The sequence below is a fragment of the Fringilla coelebs genome, assembly GCF_963513975.1.
Source record: "Fringilla coelebs genome assembly, chromosome: 1".
Taxonomy (NCBI): domain Eukaryota; kingdom Metazoa; phylum Chordata; class Aves; order Passeriformes; family Fringillidae; genus Fringilla; species Fringilla coelebs.
In genome coordinates this window covers 46232352-46257564 of record NC_140028.1, presented here as the reverse complement: position 1 = coordinate 46257564, position 25213 = coordinate 46232352, and the positions used below count along the sequence as shown (strand labels likewise).

Below are 25213 nucleotides of genomic sequence, written 5' to 3'. Positions count from 1 at the left end.
TCAAACTCAAAGATAACTGCTTCAGTTTCAGAGAATACTTTTGGTCATCTAAAAGCAGTAAAATGCAAGATGGGAGTAAATGCACTCAGTTCACAGGCTCAAAATAGGGCTATGCACAAGGGTTTATAAATGTAGGGTCTTTAAACAGAAGAAAAATTGTATTTAGCATTAGCATATAATTATTATTAAATATTATACCCTAAGACAAAAGACCATTAATATCCTATTTTGAGTCTTTTTTAATCTTGAAACCAAGGCAAGTATATTCTATTAAATAAAGAATAAAAGAGGACCTCTGAGACTACAACATTGTAAAATGAAAGTCTACAGCTCCATTATATTAAAGGAAGCTTTCAGTTTAACACTCTTGCATGGTAGTAATTACAACATAAGCATACATGTGTAGTGTACAGAACGTTAAGAACTAGACATGCAAATTCATTTAAAGTGCACTAGAGATCACAACCACTCCTGCTCAGGTCTAATGAGATGAATGATTCATAGTATCTATAAAATACAACTACTCCTGTTGGTTTGCGCTCTTTGCCAACCTGCTTCTGCTCTTTTTGTTCTAGGAAAATAGTATCAGAATTACTTGATCCAAACAAGGACTGAGCAAGAAAATTGCTGTTAATAATACAGCCCACTGTACAAAATTTAATGAACATATATATTAATATATATTAATGTGCAACATAGAATATTAATATGGAATTTTCATTACTCGTTTGGATCGTGAGACTGAGTTTGCCATCTGGATTTTCTGCACTTAGAAAATAATTCAGTTCACATCTAGATAACATCCACATGCATACAAGCACACGAGTGTGCTTCCTTCTGTAAATTTGTTGGAACGCTGCTCCTCTTGAATGCTCTTCTCAATGCCTAAGCAGCAACCTCAAGGCAAAGGCTCACTTAGTAGACATCATGGAAAACTGCAACAAATGCCAAGTGCTAACAACACATGTACTTCAGCAATACAGTTCACAGCATGCATCATAAAACAGAAAACCTATGGCTATTTAATCCACTTGGGATCCTTTTCCAACAGACAAAATAAAGAGAGTAAGAAAGTATCTTAGGTACAACTACCTTCTAGATACCACTTTTACCTCTGACAGATGGAGAAACTATATGGAAACATTCTGCTTGAACTGTCTAGCCATCTGCATATTTAATATCTGAACACTCTCCAAGAACGCTCTGTATTAAACAAGTCTTTACTTCTCAGAGAGAGAAGCAGGAAAAAACTACATGAGAAACCCCATATAATGCCCCCCCCCTTACTTTATAAATTAGTAATTTATTCATACTGGTTCCTTCTGTATCTGTAAGATGATCTGTTAGTCCTACTGGCATAGTGCACATGCTCATATTTCAGCTCATGGCTTGTTGGAGTGGCATGTGTAATGCCCATGAGACATCCTTTACTATAATTATAGATGACCTTCAAAAGAACTGGGGTTTTGACATCCTGGCAAACTGTTATAATCACAAAGAACTAAAATACATTCTAATTTGCCTTTTCTATCACCACCCTTAAAATTTGGTCTGATTGTAGAATTTCCTGGAACCATCTTGAAATCTTATTAAACATTATTTAATATCTGCTTTTCTGATATATGGGTTGTCTACATCAGCCAGAAAAATGTTGTTTGCATCTGCAAACTGAGAATATTAGCTACGGAAATTACTGAGTCAAAATAAATATGAAATATAATCAGGTTATTTTAGGCAATGGCATTTCCCTACCTGTATTGTAATTCCATTTGTCATTACATCCTTTAGAGATATTTCCATACACCAGCGTTGCTTCTAAAAGTTTCTTCTAGTCTTTTTTCCTAATCCCTTTTTCTTCTCTGCTTTTTTTATGTATTACCTGTAGTTTATCCCATCCTCCAGACCATCCAAAAATCTCAAAGCGCTACTCATTTTGAGCCTTGCTGGAGTAACCGAGCTGTGACACTTGAAAAGAAAGCTGGCTGTCAAAAGACAGCTACTTACCAAAGCCTGCTAATTCAATAATTGCTTTTGAGAACCTGTGCCTTGTGCTGAGCACTGTGTTCTGCCACCCCAGCCCAACTGGAGTAGAGGGCTGCTTCAGCAGGTCACGCAAGCCCAACTGGAGTTTTGCCACTTACTGAGGGCCAAATACAGCCCATTTGCTTCTAAATCCTATTTACACTTTTCTTCAACATTTTTAAAGCCTGCTTCCATGGGTAAGCCTGGTTATGAGGCTCTCAAGCCTGAAGAAGTGTCAAATCAGAAGGTCTCAACTGAGGTGAAACTGAGGTCCTATTCAAGCTATTTACCAACTTTAGGTGCTTCATGATCTGACTAATAGCAGCTCAACTTCCCACATTTCCACACTGAACTGTTTGCTTAATTGTCTATTCAGTAGGAAAACAATAATTAAAAGGAAAGGTGATTTGCAAGAATTAGGTTTAATTCATACTGTACACTTTTTTCATTAATTGAAAGCAGTTCAAGTGATCTGCAGCAGGAATTAGGTAAAACCTAGTACTGATATAAGACTTTATTTTGGGGAAACAGCATGTTAAGTAGTCTATTGTACAAAAACCCGAAGTTTTTATAAAAGTTGTGTGTTATGTTGGTAAAAGCAATTTGTACTGGTTACCACAACTATGACTCAGTGCAATTCTCTCTCCTGCCCCAGTCCTGAGACTGCTCGTTCTGAATAGAGAAGTATGTACTTTTCCTAAAAAAGCATACTTTCAAAGCAATCCAGCAGCCTACATGACTGAAGCACACTGGACATAAATCTCCCTCTCCCTATTTCTGCAACATATTCTTTTTCATTCTTAATTTGTACAATTACTGTGAAAGTTTTTCTTTCAAAGTATTTTGTTGCAAGGTACAACTGGGAAATATTAAAGCTCCTTCCTACATTCATGAGGCCTTATGAACCCTAATGCCTCCTTATGAGCCCTAACAATTCAAACATTAAGGTCTATTTTTAAAGTATTTTCTTTCACAGGTAGCTATCACCAGACTGCCTAATTCTTGCATTCACAGGGAAAGACTCACACAGTTCTTTAATAAAATGCCATCTAGTTTCCAGTTCCCATAATCCTCTTTGTTTACAGAACAAAGTCGTAACAGGCATGCCAGAATGAAAATGGGGATAATGTTCTTTCTATTCGATAGAAATCCTCTGCAGCTTTTCAGTACGGGAATACCAGCCATCAGCAAAACACAGGACTGGTATCTCAAACAGAGTCCAAATTATATCTGATTCACTGACCCTTTTCAGTCTTTGCCTCTACCACTCACTGGCACAAAGATCTGCGCTTTTCACATCCCTTTTGTCTTTATTTTAGAAAAAGTAAAATGCAGAAAAAGAGAATAATCATCTTCAAGAGGGAAAGTACTTGTATTTCAACAACTGCTTTTGTTTTAAAACACAAAAAGGTTTCTTTCCATTTTCCTCTACTCTGTATTGTTTAAGGCAGCTTCACTATAGATGAGCCCATAGGCCCCTGCAGAGTTCTGCACTAGCTTTTTTCTAAATGATGCTAGCTGAAAGAAAACTCAGTAATAAATGTCATTTCTGTACTCTGGAGTACGCAATGCACCTTTAATACTTTCCCAAGCACACCATTCTACACAGTAATAAAAAGAAGGATTAAACACTAATCTCTTATACCCATAATGCATCAACTGACTACACCTGCTAAAATCCAATTTGGTAATTAAAAAATGTATCTACTGAACAGTCAAACCAGGAGACTAAAGGGAAAGTACTGTCTCTGCAGATAGCTAGCAGAAAATGGTTTCAAAATTGAGGCACTTAACACAAACCTATTTTTACCTCTATTCGTTTTTATGTGACCTTAAGCAGCGTAAGAAACAAATACCTACAATTACAGTGCAGCAATTAAAGGGCAGTTTTTGTGCTACAGTAATGACTTAAATATCTAGTAAAAAACTGGATAATCTGCTTTTCCTTTTATTCTATCTTTAGAAAATGCCAAAAAAGTTAGCTCTTGTTTTTTTTTCTTTTTCCCTCACTAGCAATAAGGAAAGTGAGAACAGAGAATAGATGCTTTTATATGTTCTCTATGCTAACTGTTCTTGGCCTGAAGTCCTTTTAGGCTTCAGGTTTCAAGGGTTTTTTTTCTAGCTCTCTTCTCTTTCTTCTTCATTGTTCCTTCTCCCTGCCTTTCCAGGTGTTCTGTTTTCTAGTTTAAAGAGCCTTACTTTATTCCCTGATGCTCTCATTCTTCCTGTCCCCTCTTTCAGCTGTGCTCCTGACAGAGGTACCTAGGCGTCAAAGCACTGCTAATTTCAGGCTGCAGCTTAGGCTTGGAGCACACCTAGGCAGAAAGATCACGGGAGGCTGTCTTTAAAAAATAAACAAATTAACTAACAAACTAAATATCCAGGCACCTACAGTTTCTGCAAAAAGCCGGAACTTGCTGAAGTATCAAATGGGCGCATACTTACAAATGAGCTGATGATCTATTTTATGAATTCAATCAGTCAGCAGCTTTAAACAGTGGCTTAAGCCCCCGCACTAAAAGGGGTTTAGGAACAACAACAGAACATAGGAGAGAAGCATATATCACTTTTAGGCAATGTGTCACTTCTTACCATGAATAGAAATACAACAAAATAAAATTAGGGATTTTTCTCATTAAATTACAGGACTGCTCAGGCAGAAGTGAGTGTCGTATCTGAATTGCATTGCACCAAACAAAAATTCCCAGCACTGACAAAATGGCAGCACTCCTCTCAACAACCCATTAAAAAAAATGTCTTGAAGCAGTGGGGAATGCTTTATGTTTTGTATTGTGCAGCATACCCCAGGACACCACCTGTTTCTTGAGGTCACATTTGGCAGTCCCTCCCATTGGCTATGGATGCTCCAAGGGGAAAGGGGACAACTCTCCCTACACCTGCCTTTCAGCTTCACAAACCAACACACATTTGAATGCAATGACTCTCCACAAGCACCTACACAGATTTTCCTCTGCTTCTTCCTTCCTCTGTCTGCTCTGCCCAACACTGGTGGCTTTTGTCACTCTCCCACCTGTCACTCCTCTGGGCATACTAGGGTCTGATTTTCCAAAGCTGCAATTATTCTTTATGACTTTTAAAAGGTCCTTAGTCAAACTCTAGTTACTGCAACAGCTCTGTGCACCACTTCTTTGCTAAAAGACAAAAGCTGTTATCCTCTGGGGGGAACCTGCAGAACCTTCCAGCCAAGGCCATGGACACAACTGCAGCAGCATCCCCACAGCGTGGCTGATCCCAAAGCAGAACCACCCTGTACCACAGGGATGCTCATTTCCTTAGCAAATGGGTAACAGTGAAAACACAGCCTGCTTGAACACTGTGCTTTTGTATTCAACAAGGGGAAGAAACCTGCCAGTTGCCAAAGGGAGTGGAAGAGACAGCAGAGACAGCCCAGCAGTATTTACACTGATGTGGTTAGATAGCAATAAAAACCATAAATCCCAAGGATTATAGTATCACTGGATCATGTCCAGTAGGCCTCGGGCAGAAAACTAGCTGGCATGGCAGCTTAATAGTATCTAGTCAGACCTCAGGTTTTCATCATTATTATTATTCTTAAACAGAGATATCTGACCTTAAAATTCAGAAAAAAGCTCCTGGTGACTGATGCAGGCTAGTACAGAGTATTTCACAGCCAGGCCACAGTAGTGCTGCCCATAACAAAGCAGAGAACTCAAGAAAGCTGTATGCTTATTATATTATGAGAGAGTACCTGTGGGTGAAAGTAACCCTTAAATAGGTATTCACTCCCTCTGAGTATTGCTTTCAACATTTAAAATAGCTAAGGTGATGTGCTAATTAACTGATTACCATAAAAGAGGAGGAAATATCAAGGGAACGATGAGGAAAATGCCTGTTTTCACATATTTTGAGATTATTATTTGGGTTGTTCATAGAGCTTGTTAGAGCATGTCTCCAAATATGCCTCACATTCCCCCTCAATCCAATATATGTGTGCAGATGCCTTAAAAATAAATGAAGAATCACTAGTATTAGAATTAAATTTAATTAGAAATATGTAGGAAATTCCTTGACACTGCTGACTATGGAAGCCCAGCTAAAACAGTGCAACATCATAGGTAAACCTTAATGTTGTCATCAGTCCACAAAAGGGAGCAAAGAGCAATTAGTACATACATTACGTGTTTTTTCCTCAAGAGCTAAAATAAGTCCAATGATCAGAAAAACAAAATCCAGCGCTGGAATAGTTTCTAGTCACCGGCACTTGGTGAATGCTCTCAAACAATTATTAATTATTTTTATCTTCTTGGCTGACTATCTAAACCATATTCTGAATGAGATGAAAACCACCCATCCTTGCAAAGTCACCAAGTATCAACAGCACAAAAGGAAAAATAAAAGAGGAGGAGAAACTTGGACTTTTTGTGTCTATGCTGCAGAGTAAGGACCTCAGACTTGAGTCTTTTCAGATGATTTTTTAAGTTCATGTAAGGCCCACCTGACTTTAGGTAAATTAGACAAACACTGGCTGCAAGCAGAAGCAGCACTGCTGCTTCATGTTTGACTGTACCATTACAAACTCATTAAAATGACCAATGTGAGGTTACTTGTGTACATGTGACACAGTGTAAGTCAAAATGCTACTTTCTGTCAAGATCTTTGACTGTTTTTTTGAGTATCTTGTCTAGGGATTACAAAATTACGAGGCTCAGACAATCCCCTCAAATTCAGATTGACAGTAACAGAATTGACAGAAATAAAAGAAGCGTTACACCAGGAAAAAAACAGATTAAAAAAACATTTTCTTAGCAAAATGCAAACAAGCATGACAGCAGCACAACATGGTACCAGGATTAATATAGGAAGGGGAAAAAGTAAATAAATCCTTGGATACAATTTGCAGACAAATGAGAGAAATACCGACAGATTTCACTCAAGAGGGAACTTTCAGTACTGCAAAATTAAGACATACTTCAGGCTTCTATGCCAAAGCAATGCTGTGCAAATTTATGCAATTTATTCCAGGTGGAAAGAGAAGAGACAGACCTGGCTGAACAGACTCTTGTTTTACAATCATGATTCAGTCTAGTCACAGAAGAGCAGAGAAGAAAAAGAAGGGATCTTCTGATATATTCAAAGATCCTCTTCCTATGATAAATGTAGCCTTTTTCCTTTTTTTTTTTTTTTTTTTTTGGTGTGTGTGTCTAGACTTTCCTGTGGGCCTTGTGAGCACAAAACACAAGACACTTGACATTCAAATTGTGTTAGATTGCAATAATGCCTGAAAATAGCAGGGGCTTGACTGATTGAACTAGAACTGAAAATTCTACTTTTAGCAAAGCCTAAGGATGAGAGCAGGGTATTACCTTTCTGAACCCCTTTGCTGGATTGAACAGTTACATGAGCTTTGAGACCAAAGATTACAGTTATAAATATCTCAATGAAAACCCCACATGTGATAATGGCTCCCAGAGGGAATCAGTAGGATTCGTTTCTGGATGTGGCAATTAACCTATTACTGTCTGAGTCAAGACAATTTTGCTGAGAAGCACTGAGCTATTGCACTCTATGCAGTCTTGATTTTTCAATTATTAGTCACAACATTCTAAGTTTTTTAGTAAAGATTACACACCAACACCCTCCAAATGCCCAGACTGCATGCCAAGTGTCTGGGGATTATTTCTACAGCAACTGTTATAACAGGACTGCTCCCTGACTGGGAGTCCTAGGTACAAGGTGAAAATTGGGTAACTTCTAACATTTACATGAATTGAACATCATAACAAATACCTGAACAATGGAAACACTCAGTCACTTGCAGAATCAATCCATCACAAAAATGGAACTAAATCTCATTTAGAAACCCCATGTACTGTGTTATTCCAATAGAAGGCACTTCTTGCTTTGCTTACCAGAATACTAAATATTCATTTCCAAAAGGAATCTGAATGGAAAAGCCCCATTGTAATAAACATTTTAACATTTCAATGGCTATTTCAACTGCCATCTGTATTCTTCTCAATTTTCCTCCAATGTCTGAATTCCTCAAAAAGACACCTGTGGCATTCACTCACGAGAACAAGCATCTCTTTTCACTTCCTCTTCCCAAAAACAATGCCAGTTTGCAAAGGGAATAAAGAAAGCCACGCTACGCTTGCTGTGTACTTCAGCAAATACTATCCAATGTGTTTTACAGTAATGACTGCTGATCCACAGATACTTCTCCTTAGGATAAGCAATACCATGAACATTTTGTGCAAAAATCACTGAAATGCTCTACTTTGATGGCTAATATAAGCAGATTCATGATCTAGCTAAGAGACTGTTAAAGTTACTCATGGTAAAATTCTTTCCTTTCTTGGTGCATGATGCACAGTTCCTCTCTAATACTATGCTCCAGATGTGTCTTTGTGTGAATGTGAATATGCTTTTGGTCCATAAATGCAATAGTGTCACCAACAGGGAGAACACACGTCACTGAGTGAAACAGCATACCGAGTTTCTGCTGAAACAAAACTGCAGAGCATGAAATAGCAACCTGCCATCAGATATTGGGAGTCTGACGTTCATGAGTAGTAGATAAAAAACTGCTCTCTCCTCTCCCCTCTGTCTGAGAGAACTGACATCTGCATGCAGGTGTCACCAGTCTGCATCCATAGGCAAAGACTGGAGTCTCTGCAGCAATATTTGGGATCTATGTCACTAGGGTTTAGTGCTCTGTTCTAGGAAGTTTAAAAAAAAAACAACAAAAACAAAACAAAAAAAACCCCCAAAAAACAACAAAAAAAACCCACTAAAACAAAAACCCACCCTGAACCCCACAAACTAATCCATCACAAAAAGCTACAAAACAAACCGTCCCCTCACACATGCACACCTTGAAAATAAAAAAAAATAACCCCCAAAGCTAAATTCATTCTATTCATTTAAAGTAATTTTAGTGCAGGCATTCTCCACTACTTTGTACTTTCTATCAAAAGGTGCACATTCTAACTGGAACATAGCTCCATATTCACATCACCCTACCCCATTTTACAGTAAAGGTGAGGAATTCAGATACCCTCAGGCCCTCAAGGAACACAGCCTGAGAGCCTGCAAACACAGGCTCAGTAGCTGTCCAAAAAGCACTATCCAGAACACATGGAATCATGTTTTCAGCTTTGTTTGGACAGGCTGCTCACAGTCTTTGTCCTGAAGACCTTCCTGCCAGTGGAGAGATTCTACATGGCTGGTGCACCACTTTGATGAGGTAATCAGACAGGTTAGCAAGCAATATAATAAATTTGATCTGCCCATCTCAGCTGAGCACTCGGAGTCCAGAACAACTCTTATTAAGTTAGGCAATGCCTACAGCAAATGAGTGATGTGTTATTTTGATTTGCCTCTCAGGGCTCAAGATCATGGTATCTAAAGCTTACCTTCCCATGAGAAATGGATTTCTGCAAACTAAAAGCAGCCTCTCCCACAGCAGGAGGAAGCAGCAAGTGAAACGGAACAGATCTGACCTTACAATAAACATCTGAGCAACATTTTAAAATACTGGCACTGCAATGTTATTACTTTGCTTTGATATGCTGCCAAGGCAAAGCAAAGAGCCACTGAAAATTGAACTTCATTTTGCGGTCCAGTCCATTTTTCAATAATCCTTGTGGTACTGTGTACATAACTTAAGGATGTTACAAAAAGCAACATACTATGATGTCATAAAATAATAATATTCATGTGAAGCTCTTAACAGATTCAGGCTTAGTAGTGTCATAAATCAAAAAAAAAAAAAAATCAAGGAACATACACATGATGCCACAAATGAAATACATACGGTACCCTAGGTATGGAGAAAGGCATTTGGGGAAAATTAATCAGATTTTTGGCTCACAAGCACACAACATGGCTGCTGTTCCTTATTAGAAGTTAAAAATTTATAAAATTCACTACAGTGTGGAATTTTTTTTTTTGTTTTATAAATGCAGATATGTCATTTTTAATGTACATCTGTTGGCATTTCGTACATTATAACATACAGATTTTAAAAACAAATGGTATAACCAATCTACATGGTTTTTCCTTAACTCTTTTACGGCTGGATGTCTCCAATATACAATTCAAATTTTTCTTTGAGGATCAAGGTAACAAGAGGAACCTGAGATGTGAAGTTTTAGTCATCGAGCTGTGATTTAACTGCCCTACCCTCAACAAGCCCCCATGACAAAAATCAGTAATTGCATTCAGTTCTGTCTTTAAATCACATTCAACTGATTCATGTCTCTCCACACTACACAACTCTGTTTTTGCAGTAGTTTACATCCAGATCCAGCAGATTTCTGCACTTTCGCCAAGTGTTGCAATGTCAACTTATTTTGGTATTAATTAATATCCTTGATACAGCTTGACTCCACTATGTCTTTTCTTAGCCTACCTTCTCACACATGACACAACCCTAGTCTCTGCCTTCACATTTTTCAACTACAAGTCTTTGAGAGGTGTTTGCCATAAAATGTGTCCATGTTTATCAGGGCAGTACTGTTGCCAAGTAGGCACTTGTTCCATCATTCTCCCAAATGGGAAAGATGGAAAGAGAGTAAGAAAAGTCTCTAAAGGTAGAAGACTCCATAGTCTTCCCAAAATCTTGATGCAGGGTGGCAGAACCAAGACCAACAGCAATGTCTTAAACAAAAACATCTTCCTCACCTGAGAAAGCTTAACTCACAGTATTTTACATCACAACATCATTGGACACATCACTTCTTTCCCCTATTCAATCAAATGCATTCTCCCCATCACAACTAGAGAAGCTGCTATCTAAGGATGGATGAAGAGCAAACACAATTCATGCTGTGTTTACAAAAAAATCAGAAACTATTCTTAAATTACTTCTAAAAAGCAGGCAAGACCTAAGTTCAGAAACCTTCCACAAAGGAATCAGAAATCAGCACCAAGGTCTGTAAAGAAAAATTTGAAAGTCATACTGAAGTAATTAAGAAATGCGTGAGGGAACACAACATTACTCTCAAAACACTGTCCTGAAAATCTGTCACCACTTAAACTATGCACTGAAATCTTTGTTGTTTTATTTATAAAAAAATAAATTAATATGATCTGTGTCAACGTTTCCTCTCTTGTTAGAGAACCATTCTTTCTTTGTAGTTTCATCAGGTCAAAAGCACAGGTGAGCTTGTGATTTTCATTCATCTGAAGGAAAAACTGGATGTTTAACATAAAAAAAGCTATCTAATTTCTCAAGATGAAAATGGACAGGGTGCATCTTTTCCTAAGAATGCCTTCTCAGTCATGTAGCATATTTTATTTTTTAAATATTTGCTAATATTTGATACTTTTCTTCACTGCGGTCATCAGCTGCAGAAGGCTGAGATTTGAGAGTTCTTTTATTAAAGTAAAAAAAGGTAGCTTTGTCCTTTCCTGTTTTCATTTGAGTCTGAAAAACATTTAGAAGGCCTGGACAACAAACATATATAACTTTGAGAATTAGAGAACTGGCTCATCAGAACTAAACAGTTTTGATACTGTTTATTGCTGTGTTTTTAATTATCACTGTTTCCCAAAATTAAATTTACCAAGTTTTTAAAAGGTGCATTTAAGTTTCCTGATACAGTACTTTACTACATTTACTGGACCAAATCTGCATTTCTCATCTGCTCATAAACATCATGCGCATAGAGTAATGGTTTGACTATTTCCTTTTCTTACAATAGATAATAAATTAAAAAAAAAAAAACAAACCAACCAACCAAACAAAACAAAAAATAAAAGCAAACAAACAAACAAACAAATCCAGCCCAAACTTTTTAAGGACTTCAAATGCAGCGACTATGAAACATGATCTAAGGTAAATAAAACCATTCAGTAAAGGAGGCAGGGAATGAGCCTATCCCTGCCCCTATTAATGCTGCTGCTTGGGTAAGCCCAAGGAACATCACTCCCTGGTCAAACAGGAGGAGTTTCCCTGCAGATGGAGGTGGAGGTAAGGGGTGATGAGGATCCACTGCTCCTGGTGCCCCAGCTGGGCTGGGCGGTTTCACACTGCACAGGGAAAGCACCATCTAAGCAGTTTCTGCTCCTCCTGTAACTGATACAAACCTCTGTCTTCCCAGGCAAGAGAAGCCATCTCAGCCTCTGCTCAGACAAGGAATTCAGGCTCTGACCTAGGAATACAGAGCTCAGGAATACGATGCCAAACGCCCCCCAAATGCTGCAGCCCTGAGTTTGGTGGGGGTGCTGCTGCAGGCACAGCTGTGCCGTACAGGCGGGACAAGGGGTCACACAGGTCAGCAAAATATCACGGGCAGCAAATTGTTTAGTGACTATTTAGTTTGCTGTGCAAGTGGCTTTTGACTAGGAGGGGTGGCAATTCTTTCCAGCTTGCCTTGGGCAGTGAAAGTTAGAAAAATGTTTGTACTTGACGGGTGTGCAGGGAAATCGGCAGTCTTAGGTCTGTTTCTTTATCAAGTCTGCCAAATTCTATGCCACCACCTGTGGCACGTTTTTTTTCCTCTCTACTTCCTCCCTCCCCAATTATTCTACATAACACGTCCAGCAAGAATGCAAAGCAAGCCAGTTCAAAAGCAAACAGAAGGCAGGCAAACAAATTCCTCCAAAACCACTTAGCAAGCTGTTTTTGCAAAGGTTTACAAATGGAGCAAGAATCTGCCCTCGCCTTCACAGCAAGCCACAATGCCACAGAGATTCCTCATGAGAAAAATCTCTCCCAGGCTAAAGATTTTCATGGTAAGTTTAAGAAAGTTATATATAGCTGAAATATAGTTTTATTTACAGCAAGGCACAAGTTAAATGACCGAGCCCACTACAGGCATTACTGATGATAAAAATAGAAGCATGATTTGTAAAGTTTATTTGTGGGCCATTATGTAGCTTATGCTGCAACACTAGCACATGCAAAATAAGAAATTATAACACAGTTGATGACAACAGGGAATAATTTCATACTAACCTGAAATAATCAGTTATCTTTCCCCGCAAACTTTATCTAGGAAAAGGTGCATTTTTTATCAAAACTCCTAAAACTGAAGTCAATTGTTAATTATTACATTCATAGAAGAAGATGACTTCAGCTAATACTGGTCCACTTACAGAGAAACAATCCACCTTTCAAATGAAAACACTGAACACGAAACACTGAAATGATCAAAATTTTAACAGATTATGAATTGTGATTATTAAAGGCAACTTAGAACAGTAACTCAAAGTGCGTTGACTTACAGATTATTTTGATAGCACAGTAGATCAAAACTAATTATAGTTTCAAGTTCTTCATTATTACATAACTCAATGCCCACCCACATCAGTCAATTTACTGAAAACATTACACATGCATGAAACAAATTATTTATGGTGCAACTGACAACTAAAGGATGGCAGCCATATTATTAATGAATGGGAATTTAGTGACTTTAAGCAAGACCTGAATAGCCTGAACAACCAGCCACAGCCTGTTAATATTGTAAGACCAATCATATCAACTTTAAGTTCTTGCAAGTCTTTATAAAATTTAAGTCTGCACAAAAATATTTTAAAAGTCACGTGTCCTCCCACCCTCTCCAAATTTTAGGAATTATTTACTCTACTGCTCAGTTAGAACTCTTGGATGGTGTCTCCTGGAAATGTAATTTCATGCTGTTTTGAAAAGAAACTCCAAAAGCAAAAAAAACCCCCACACAAACCAAAACAACAACAACAAAAAAACCACCTCAAAGATTGAAAGCATTAAAGTAATTTTGGTATTGTTTGTTCTTGCCTTAAATGAGGCAAGAAAGGAAAAATTGAACAGACTGCTACAGAAAAATGCACGATTCTTCACTTCTGATTTCATTTTAAAGTTGAACACAAAACCTTTCTGAACATGCATCTCAAATTGATAATAAATAAATAAAATATCAACAATCAAAGCCCAGCTTTTCCAGAGTAGTCACTGCATTTGCAAAGTGCTAAAGGGAAACAAGTAGATACCAGAAAACTCTCCGTACTACACACTGGCATTGATTTGGGGGGGTTTGGTCTGCAGGAAAACTGCAAGACAGCATCCTAGGGAACGAAAAGTAGCTCCAACACATTTTCTGATGTCTGGAATCTTACCACCCAATGGAGGATTTGCTCCTGTGGCTTCTCCTAAAATTTCTGATGACTAACAGAAAAAGAGGAGGAGGAGGAGGTTGTGTGTGTGTGTGGGGGGGAAATCAAGGCTGCCAAAGCATGAAGAGCATCCCAGTCTCCTCCTCCTTTATACCATATCTTATTGCCTCTCAATTTGACTGCTCTGCTGAGACCCAGTTAAAAAAACCAGAGGAAATGTTTCTAAGCACAATGCTAAGGGAACACATGACTGGTCTCACCAACTGCATGCAGGCAAGGGAGAATGCTTCTGCCAAGTTAGACATGGCTCTGGTCACAGGCACCACAGCTTGCTCTCATACTGCAGACTATGCCTCCACCAATACTGTCTTATTCACAGAGTCCTTTCTTACTGTCTACAGGCAAGTCTTTGGTTATCCTTTTCAGGTACACCAATACAGTGCTTGCAGAAATCAATTTTACCTCTAAGATACTGGATTCAGACATACAAATGAAATAATAGGCTACAACAAACACTATTAAAGATGATGCATCCACTTAAAGATTTCCCAACATATATAAATGCTATCTATCTAGATATTTATCTCCATATATCTACAGTACATTATCTATATATTTTTTGCAGTACATTGAGGCTGCCAAGAGAACAGAATTGCCACTACTCAGGCTGGAATTTGCTATCAGAGAATTTTTTTTCTTTTTCTTTTGTCTAAGCATGTGGGTCTCAGACATTCTGGAAAGTGATAGAAACAGTTGGTTGCTCTCTAAGAGTTAAGCATATGCTTAACCATGCTAACTACCTTGACAAAGGCCATGGCGGGGAAGGGGAGGTGTTCTTGACTGTGGCAGCTGTAAACCACAAATAATTACATTATCTTTAACTACTCTTCACTTCAGCTGGAAGAAACATGCCTAGGGTTCTGCTTCTCCTAGACAACTGTAAGGAAACAGAACAATGGTAATTCCCAAAGGCCCTGACCTCACAGAACCGTATTTCATTACCCAGTTTTCACTAAGCAAGTGGCAGAGAAGTACATTACACAGAACGGGACACAGAGGCCACAGATCTGGGGCAGCTGAACACTGGGAGAGGATTGTGATGATGCTGCTCAGAGAACACATACCGTGAGTGAGCACTCACCTCCTCCCCCCACGTGTGCGGGTTTGCAAATCTGCAAACTGACAAGACAGCTACACAGAAATCAGAAAACCAGGTATTTTGACTCTCTCAACTTAAATTTGAAACCAGTAATCATTCAAGAAGGCAGCACACATGGGTAACAAAAGAGCAGGCAGGACGCAGGACTCAGTACATCTCTATTCAGGGGCAGGAAGGCATCTATTATCAGATGCAGAATGGACTGAAATGCAAAGAAAGCCAGCATTGTTGCACGCGTTACTGGGAACATCCTAGCTGCTCCTTACAACTATTCAAAGAAAGATGAGCTGGGACAACCCCAAAACAGTATTTTTAAAATCAGTATCTGATAGACCAGAGCTTAATTCTCGCAATAAAACTGCAACCAAAGCAAGCACATAAAATAACTTAGGCACTGCCCAGAAAACACATGGATAAAAACTGGCTAGAGGTTGGCCCTCAGAGCCGATCTCAGCAAGCTCGCTATAGAGCAGCAGTGAAAGATGCAGTCAGCCTTTTAGACATGGTTGTCTTGGAGACACCAGAACACACTGTATTGATGACAAAGGAAACAAAAAGCTGGATGCACTTTCTAAGGCTTTTAGTCTGCTCTCTTTCATGTGGAGTTTACGGAGGAGGGCCTCCCTGGGATGGGTATGCGGGGAATGCTGGCAGCAGGACCAGCTTATTGAGGTAGAAATCTGCACTTGCTTAGGAGTTTCATGCAGCCTCAGAGCACCCTTTATCCCAGGAAACAGGAGCCTTCCACATCAAACTCTAGCAAACGAGACTCACGTTTGCTCACTTTGAAGCAAGTACAGCCCTGCACAAGCATCAAACCCTTCCACCTAAGGGTCTTTAAGAGAAATAAAGCAAGCAGTCTCTCCTGGTTTGTGCAAGGGCCCTGGAGCTGCTCTGGGGGCACTCTCCAATTATTCAAGTGCTCTTCTGCTAGGCTCCTTCCAAACTTTGAAGCAGAAATCCAGCAAAGTACCTTGAGGTAACTAGGAGAGAAATGGCTAGTGACATTTAGGCTGTAACTGTGAAAACTCCAAGTTCTATCTCAGTGCAACTGAGGTAAGCATGGGAAAGAAATTTGACAGAAGTTTATTTTTTAAAAGAGACCATGAGCAGTGAATGCTTCTTATTCCAATTAGTGGGTAAATCTTCTAATGCTGAAATGTAACACCCATACTAGGCTGTCAGTTTCTGGCTTTGAAAGAAGGTAACGCTTGGTCAGTATATTGCACTGTAATATGTACACTATGCATAAGAATCTTCTCAATTTGTAATACTCCTCACTGATAATGTAATTTAGACTACATCAGAGGATGCCATGACAATAATAGTAAATACTGGCTTTAGGTACAGAGCCACATGCATCTACCAAGCCTTGAATTAAGCACTGTAACACTGAGGTCTAGCTGCATAGTGTGACTATTTAGCTGATAATGCAATATTTGCTGCAAGGGGTCTGCCTCCCTCTCTCCACATCTTATTTTCCTGCAGGACAAGCATGATACTGACTTCTTACCTGCAAATAGAGTGCAGGGGCTGTAACTGCTTCTCACAAGAAGAGATGGAAGGTCTCACCCTGCCACAGGCCTCCCTGCTTCCATGAAAGTCTATAAATTCCCTGATTTCATAGCCTGCTGAGTTTTATATGCCCACTTTCAAATTCTGTGAGTACACTGAAAATTGTGCATGATATATCAACATTTAGTTCTGACAGCAGGATGGGCGAAGCAGGAAAAAATTGGTAGTTTTCCACATCATAACCTCCTCTTCTTTCATGTTGCTCCTCTCTTTTGTCTGTATGGGGGATTGAAGAGGAGGAAAGCAGTGATGCTATACAGATAGGTGATAACTCCTTGCCTTTGCAGTCTCTTCAGAAGAGCTATAAAATAAGATAGGAAATAGGTACCTGACAAAGGGATATTGATATAATCAGCAGCAACACTGTCTTAGAGATTCTCTCAATGTCTTTATGTAAAACCATGTATCTCTAGTGAATAATTGCTACCCTCTCATAAGTCTGACTGACAACAGCAGAAAACCTGGGTCAAATGATGCAAAAGACACTCAGCCTGATGGGAGCAATTGCTACTGGTGTACTTCCACATCAGAGGTGCCTACAAAATGAAGTAGTGCTAAAACAACCAACTCTGTTAATTCTGGCTCATTTGTTTTGTCACTAAATGCAAAACAGTGTACTGAACTGACTGAATTGCTGACAGCAGCTGCAGGTTTTTGGGACCGCTAAAAATCAAACTATTTATAAATACCACAATATGGATTTTTGAATCTCATTTCAGGCATCACACAGCTGAGGCATGTCCACACCAGGACAAACATCAAGACACAATACCTCTCATCTGAGTGCCTATTCCTTGGTGTAGCTACTTCATGTACCTGAAGCATCTGTGACAGTACAATACAGCACGAGGAAAAATTAATTTTACTCAGTTAGTAAAATGAAAACCCTTCCTACCACAGAAGGGTTCTCCAATATGGATACAGGTGAATTTTGCACTTATGGAAACATGACTTCTTCTGTGAAGTTTATAGGAACTAAACAGTCAAGTTGTGCTATCACCATTTCAGACATTGATGCCACCAATAAAGACTAGGCTCAGAAAACACCAACCATGTGGTTTTGATGATGATGAGCAAAGCAGAGCACAATACACAATATCCTTTCTCCATCTACTTTGATTTTTAAAATAAGAGAAATATTGCATGAGATTAACAAACAACCATATCCATTTTGTCATGTCACACTAGAAACACATCCTAACAGGCAGGAAAAACAACCAGAGGATGAACAAAGAAGGCACTTGTGTATGCTTCTGCACCAAAATCACTTTCCAGGTGGATGTCTATCTGCAGCCTACCTCATTCTGTTAGAGGAGGCTCTCAAATGCTGCTCAGAACTGGGGCATAAGATGTTTTTACATGATGAATCCACAGGGATTTAGGAAAACAGGGAATGACCACAATGTATGTTTGTGGTAAGGAAATTTCTAGCAAGAATTTTTTCCCTAGATCCTGTTCAAAAACCTCAAAACCACACAAAAAAATCTCCTTGACTCCCAGACCAAAAAAACAAATCAAAAATTAGAAGTTCTAATTCTACTTTTAAGGCAAACTGTAATTAAGATCTACCATATTTATTTACAGGCAAGGGAAAATGAATAGATAATATGCTTTTACTGATAGCTGAATTGTACCGTCGTGGGCATGCCATACTGGATGTCTATTAAAATAATTTCACCATAACAAATCTGGGAAACAGTAAATTAGAGGTTTGTCCTTCAAAGCACATTCCTCTCTGTCCCAGCTCAAAACCACTGCAGTTCAGTTTACCAGGACTTTTTTAAGGGCCTGCACTTTATGTAGTTTATTTACAAAGACCGTCAAATTTCAGAGTTATCACTGACCTGCCTATTATGTCCTGATACAACAAAACCTAAAAGCAGCAAGAAGGAACACAGCTGTAAAAACCAGAACCTAGAATATTTTCTTCCTTCCTTCTGTCATAAATGAGTGTGAAACTCTGTGAACCTATTCACATTTGGACAATAAATCTCTGCATGTTTTCTGTATTTGCAATAATCAGCCAATAGATTAAGTTTTCACAAGATCAATGACCACAATAAATACTTGCAAACTAACATACTGAAACTTTTATTACTAAGTAGAACAGGTTTTCTAATTTTTTCCTAGCACAAGCTACTTTCTTCCATTACTCTGTTTTATGAGAATTCTGTTCTTTATTTAGACTTGGGCACTAAAGGCTGCATGGTTTATGGATACAATTATAACCACAAGTCTGTCTCCAATTTTCCAAAGCCAAACCTTCATTGTAACAGATAAAGTCAGAATTACAGGAACAAAGCATGATCATGGAAGAATGACAATTGTAATGTAAACAAACAAAATATACTACACAATCAAAAAATATATTTTGCAGCCTTAGCTAATACAAAACACCATGAGGTCAATTGTAGGATTTGCCTGACTGGAAAACAAAGCCTGAACCACTAAAATAATTTGCATTATTACAAATACTCATATGCTTTGAACTGGACATATGTATAAATCCTTGTGGAGATGCAGTCCTGGACTGTTAATATACACATCACAGTATATTTTCACAGCAGCTGAAAAAGTGAGGTTTTACACTCCTGCTGCTAACACCACTTCCCTAGCTCTAGCTGGTATTTACATCCATGCCATTCCTATGGTGGAAAATGTCAGGATAAAAAAATCTGGTTGAAGACACTTAAGAAGGTATCTATGACTGCTTGTTTTATTTAGTCATCTGCTTCCAAAGGAGCAAAATCACTGCAAACCCATCAGAGTAGGCTCTTAATACTATACTTGAACATTACTTCCTCTAGCTCATTTTCCCCTTACTTTTTAAAATCTGCGCATTATATCCTTTCCCTATTTTCTTCAGCTAAATCCCTTCACTATTGTGCAGATGCAAAAAGAAATACAAAACAAGCCTGTATTCCTGCTGTGGGATTGTGTCACCAAAGCAGAGAGAAGTTCACTAGAATTATATACTGCCAGCTCTGTTCTACTCCCACTGATGCTCACAGACATCTTACTGTAGAGGAAGGAACAGAGGGGCAAAGCTCCAGCATATAGCAAATATGTATGGGAGGGAGAAAAACAAATTGGGAATCCTGGTGTATAATAAATATTATGGATGCTGACTGTGTGCATAACAGATTGCTAAGCAGAAGCAACAGGGATTCTAGTTCTATAATCAACAGTCTTCCAATCTGATTCCAAATTATAGGTGTGTGTAACTCATGAAGTTGGGGGTAAATCACTGCTTAAACTCAGTGATGTCAAATAAACTATACATTAACAATTAAATGTTTCTCCCTCCCTCTAAATGCAACATTCATAACACAAAGTCTGAAAAGTTCCTTTTCAGCTGAAATCACAACTAAACACACTTCACAGGAGAGATCTAGTTTCCTGTGAAGTTATTCAAGAGACTCAGAACCACTTCAGTTCTCATAGGAAAGTCATTCAAGTTTCTGATGGCTAGGAATTATTTCAACATCTAAGACTTCAAAATATATAGGCTATTGCTACACTTACTCAAAAGCGGTCACATTCCTCCCTTAGAAATTCTTAGATAGAGAGTCAAAATTTGCCAGTAACACTGCGTAACAACTTTGAGTTTTCAAAGATTGTATCAGTAATTGATATTACAAGTTCAATTTCCATTTTGAGAACAGAAGAATAGGAGACAGAGAACTGAAACTTTCTGTATTAACTTGTCGCATTAAAAATGTTTTCTTTGGCCTTTATCCAAAGACAAGGACTAGATACATAATAGAACTTCACATATATTGTAAAAGGACCATCAGCAAGTCTATTTTCAGAATTTCAGCTTACCCTTAACAAGACTGATTACTGTTAGGGGATACAGAAAAATGTAGACTGTATTCAGAATGTAAACTAAGAGGTCTTCCTGCATCTTAAGACATTTGTGTTGTTCATACATACACGGATGCCCTACACACATATACTATTAAATATATATGGATTCATAACAATGCCTTAGGACACCGAGTACTATTTATCTCTGCCCTAAGTTAACTGCGAATTTAAGTCCTTGACAAGAGGATGCTGCTGATGTAGTATTCATATAATGGCTTCTGTCTTCAGGGGATCCTCAGAAGCAGACTTCCAGAAATTATCTGGCATGTTTTTACCCCATTTTCTACTCAATTTATCAAATAAATGTAAACATTTAAAGACAAGAACAACTAGCTGAAGATGGTGGAATTCCTTGCAACCAACTGTAGCAAATTCAAATGTGTCTCATAATCTGGACACTTTCTGTACTCAATTGAAAGACAAATTGCTTTTCTAAAGGGTTAAAACAAACTGGGAAACCTGCCATCTAAAAATAACTCCCTCTTCACTGCAGAAGCCAGAGCCCAGACAACACAGACTAGAGGATTAACAACGAATGATAAGTTTAAGATGAAGAAGTATCTTTCATTTGGCCAACTCGTGTAGTTTTTAAAAATGACACAAGACTTGGGGCAGACAAAGCCTTTTTTGTTTTAAAATCTTTCCAATGTTATTCTCAGCTGGGCAAGTATTCTTATTTTGGAGCCAAAGAAAGGCGCGCATACAAAGTCGAAAGATCTGCCCTGGGCTACGTGCAAACCACCACCAAACTAAGATCAAAGATCAAGTGGTTCTAGATGTACATTTGGAGTGGGCTCCTTTCCCAGCTTACATCACTTCTCCTGATACTTCTGGAGACCTTGCAGTGAACAAAGAGAGACTTGTGAAAATGCCTTAAATGTGTTTTTGCAGGGCGTATTCAAATGATAAAAGTATTTTTGTGTCACCTACCCGGCAAACATACTCACTGCTGATGATAAATGGTATCAGTTGAAGACACAAGAAAACTCCATACCCCACCAACACTTTCTATTTTTTAAATGTCTAATCCATCTATACAAGTATTTCCACAAAGTCAAAGAACAGCCAGCCACCTACAAAGAGGAAGAATGTTTTTTTTTGTTGCACTTGTGGTTGTTTGGTGTTTGGGTTTTTTTGATTAAAAATTATAATGTTATACTGAAACAGATTTGTTCTAAATAAGATTAACTGGACTAAAACAAGAGCCTGTTTTTAGGCAGTGTTTCTGAAAAGGAGAGAGAGAGAGAGGGAGAGTCAGAACATATCAGAAGTGGTTCATAGATAAGTATATCCAGAGGGAAAAATTACTGAAATATTTGTTTACAGTTCTGAGGTTGAGACTGCCTACAGGTAAATAGTCTAGATGAAAATTAGCATCTGAGGGTGACCCAGCCTTTAAAAAGTCTCTGATCTGATATAATTTTTTCCACTGAGCTATAGATAGATATCTGTGTACTTGCCCCTTGGGGACTCAGACACCAGACCTGACCTCGAATGGATACCAGCTGGCCTGGCAAAGGCTCCCACCCTGGATCTGAAATAGCCCTGATGATACAGCCAGTGTGGGGCACAATTAGCACTACCACTCGACGAGGAGCAATGCCTTCTCTAGTTTGTGCTGCAGTTGGCAGGCACAAACAAGAAGCTTCCCATAAATTGTTCAGCAGTGCCCAACAGAGCAGGAAGAATCCAGAGGGAAGCTTTAATAGGCCATTGAAGAAAACCGTGATGAGCCAAGTATGAAACAGCAATAGAAATAACAGTGGAAGATTGAAAAACAAGGGTGCAAGGCCTAATATGAGAAGATGTGCCAGATGGAAGCAGACAGGAACTAACAATGGAAAGAAGAGATTACAATGAAATTCTTAGAATAACGAATCAGATAAAAAATGTAAGCTTCCTCTTGCCATTAGCCTGTGATGCATTTAGTTTCACTGCATACACTGCTTTGCAATTTGACTGTGCTCCCTGACTGGCTCTCAGCAGTTGTCAGCAAACTGTGCCACCAGCTCCTGCTGTTGTCCCAACAAAGCACCCAACAAACCCACATCCAAATCTGAAGATGCTCAAATAGAAACACACTGATGATTGCTTTATCTTCTCCTCTGCTTCCCACGACCTGTGAAAGATACACCTTTCAAATATAAGTCTGAAATTTAAGGATTGGACATTGTGTCGCTAAGCACTGCACACCACTCTCCAAGGAGCACTGGCTGCACTTCATGGAGGCTCTGCTTCTCTCTTGGTACAACCTCACAGTGTTGCAGTGGCAGGGAAGCTATTAACACTAAAGCAGAATGAACAAACATCAGTTAGAAGATGGTGGGAAGTTTGTAATTCATATGCTTACAGAAAAAAAAAGGATTGCAAAAAGAAGTCAATGGGGAGGAGACGCCATTAAGGGCTGGTTGGTTTTTTTTCCCCACTGAAAACACAGTTTCTCTCAAAATGTCCAAGCGGCCAAAAAAATCTGTGAATTTAAGCAACTGTAACAAGGCACTCCCCAATCAGGACCCATCCAGGTTTAAAATCAAAGACTTGTTTAATTTAGAAAAGACCTTTAAGATCATTGAGTCCAACCATTAACATGACACTGTCAAATGCACCACTGAACCATGTCCCTAGGTGCCACATCTACATGTCTTTTAAACACCTCCAGGGATGCTGACTCAACCGCTACCCTGGGCAGCCTGTTCCAATGCTTGACAACAATTTCAGTGAAGAATCTTTTCTTAAAATCCAATCAAAACCTCCTCTGGCACCACTTGAGGCCAAAAAGTACCAGCTGCTCAGTACTAGCTAACAAAAATACATCATCTTGCACTGTGAGTCTTATAAAAGCCAGTCTTAAATGAAGACATTTCTTTCTTTAGAGAAGGAGGATTTATTCTTTTTAAAAAGTTCTGAGATTTGAGGTAAGGTAAGCACACAGAACCAAGGGAGCAAAATTAGCTGGAAGCTGAGCCCTTTAGAGAAGCTGATGGAATAAATCACACACACTACAGAAGAACATCTAACTGCAGAAGATCTATTGCTTGGAAGGTGGTCCATCCAAATATGTATGAGAGAAGCGTCCCCGCTATTTGTGCTTTGAGACTAAGAAAAAAGTCTTTTACATACAAGATTTCTTTATTAAATTAATTTATTCTATTAATGTTTTTAATTCCTTTGATTCAACCTCTTCAGAAGTCTTTATTTATCTTACTAACAGTAAGGAGAGAAACATGTACCAGGACACAGGAGTACCAGGGTGACAGAGAGAAATCTCTTAACTACAGACTTTAACTAAGCTTATGTAAGACTTTAACTAAGTTTATCTACTTCCCTGTATTAAAATCAGATACTGCAGAAGGTAGGATATGAAGGACATATAGGGTGCTCCAGCAAGACTCCTAGGTCTGCTAGAGGATTTGGTTATCTAATTATTTATATAGTTCATAAATGGTGTACATGGTAAACTGATTGAGCAGAAAGAATCAGCAGAGAATTCTATCCTGCCTCAAACAAGAATCACACCAATAACATCTATAAGGCAGTACTTCAGTGAGAAAAAGAAAGCATTTCTTATCTGCAGACAAAATTCTTACAATCTGAATATATGACACATTTAACACTGGTCATGCAAAAATCATCTAAAACAAATATCTGCTATTTCTTTTGCATTCTGAAATGACCTTCATTGGTAACAGTTATGCCCTTCCAGCTGCATGGGCCAACATGGTATCTTCCATCCTGTCACAAACAGATTGTCACTCTGACAATGATTTACAGTGACCACAGTTAATGAGTAAGACTGCATAGTGAAGAACACAATGTTTCTCCCTATCAACTTGGTGAAGTAACTGAAAAGGCTAAAATGGGATTTACAAGCCAAACAGTTTCAGATAAGAACAAAACAATTCACTTTGTTCAAAGAAAACACTTTGTGTGCTTTTCTAGGACACCTCACAAGTTTAGGTTTAAGAAGTCTACAACAGCATAGCTGTAAGAGTCACTCTGAGCACTCACAGAAGCAAACACGCCTGCAGATAAGTATGAGCCTAAGGGTCAGATTTGCCTCTGGAATATTAATGTTTATGAAACTGTTTTTGTCTTTTTTAGTTTGTTACTTTAAAGGTAGTTCAAGGGTTAGAAAACCAATTAAAAACAAACTCAAAAGAATTACTGGGAGTGGAGTAGGTCATAGTTTTTCTTTACCAACAGCCTTAACAGAAATGTAACATTTGTGTTTCCTGCATTTCAAACTGTGATATTCCAATGTATTCTGTATTACACTAGGTGTCAGTTGCCCAAACTGACCATTTCATTATAGGTTTTAATATACTATTCTCTTTGCAAGAAAGGCCTGAAGTTACATTTTGGTATTTACATACAAGTCCATCTGTGTCCTCCCCCTGCCTGCCCCTTGCTCCTTGCTGTGTTGGCTTCTGAGTGATGCTGAGCAACCTGCTGTTTTTAGCCTTTATTAATACTTCAATGGCTTTTTGAGGAACAAAGAAAGCC

At 38.6% G+C, this 25213-nt stretch overlaps 1 protein-coding gene across 2 annotated transcripts in view; it reads right to left on the bottom strand.

Annotated features, from left to right (window-relative positions):
* The window catches only part of CDH2 (cadherin 2), a 114184-nt gene that overhangs the window by 41460 nt on the left and 47511 nt on the right, over nt 1-25213 (bottom strand). Inside the window, exon 1 of one of the 2 annotated variants that reach the window (XM_084213858.1) lies at nt 12097-12139. The exons of the other annotated variant lie outside the window; for it this stretch is intronic. Coding sequence (XP_084069984.1) covers nt 12097-12124 — 28 coding nt within the window. The 5' untranslated portion in view covers nt 12125-12139. Of the gene's footprint in view, nt 1-12096; nt 12140-25213 lie in introns of those variants that run through there. 2 annotated transcript variants of the gene reach the window in all.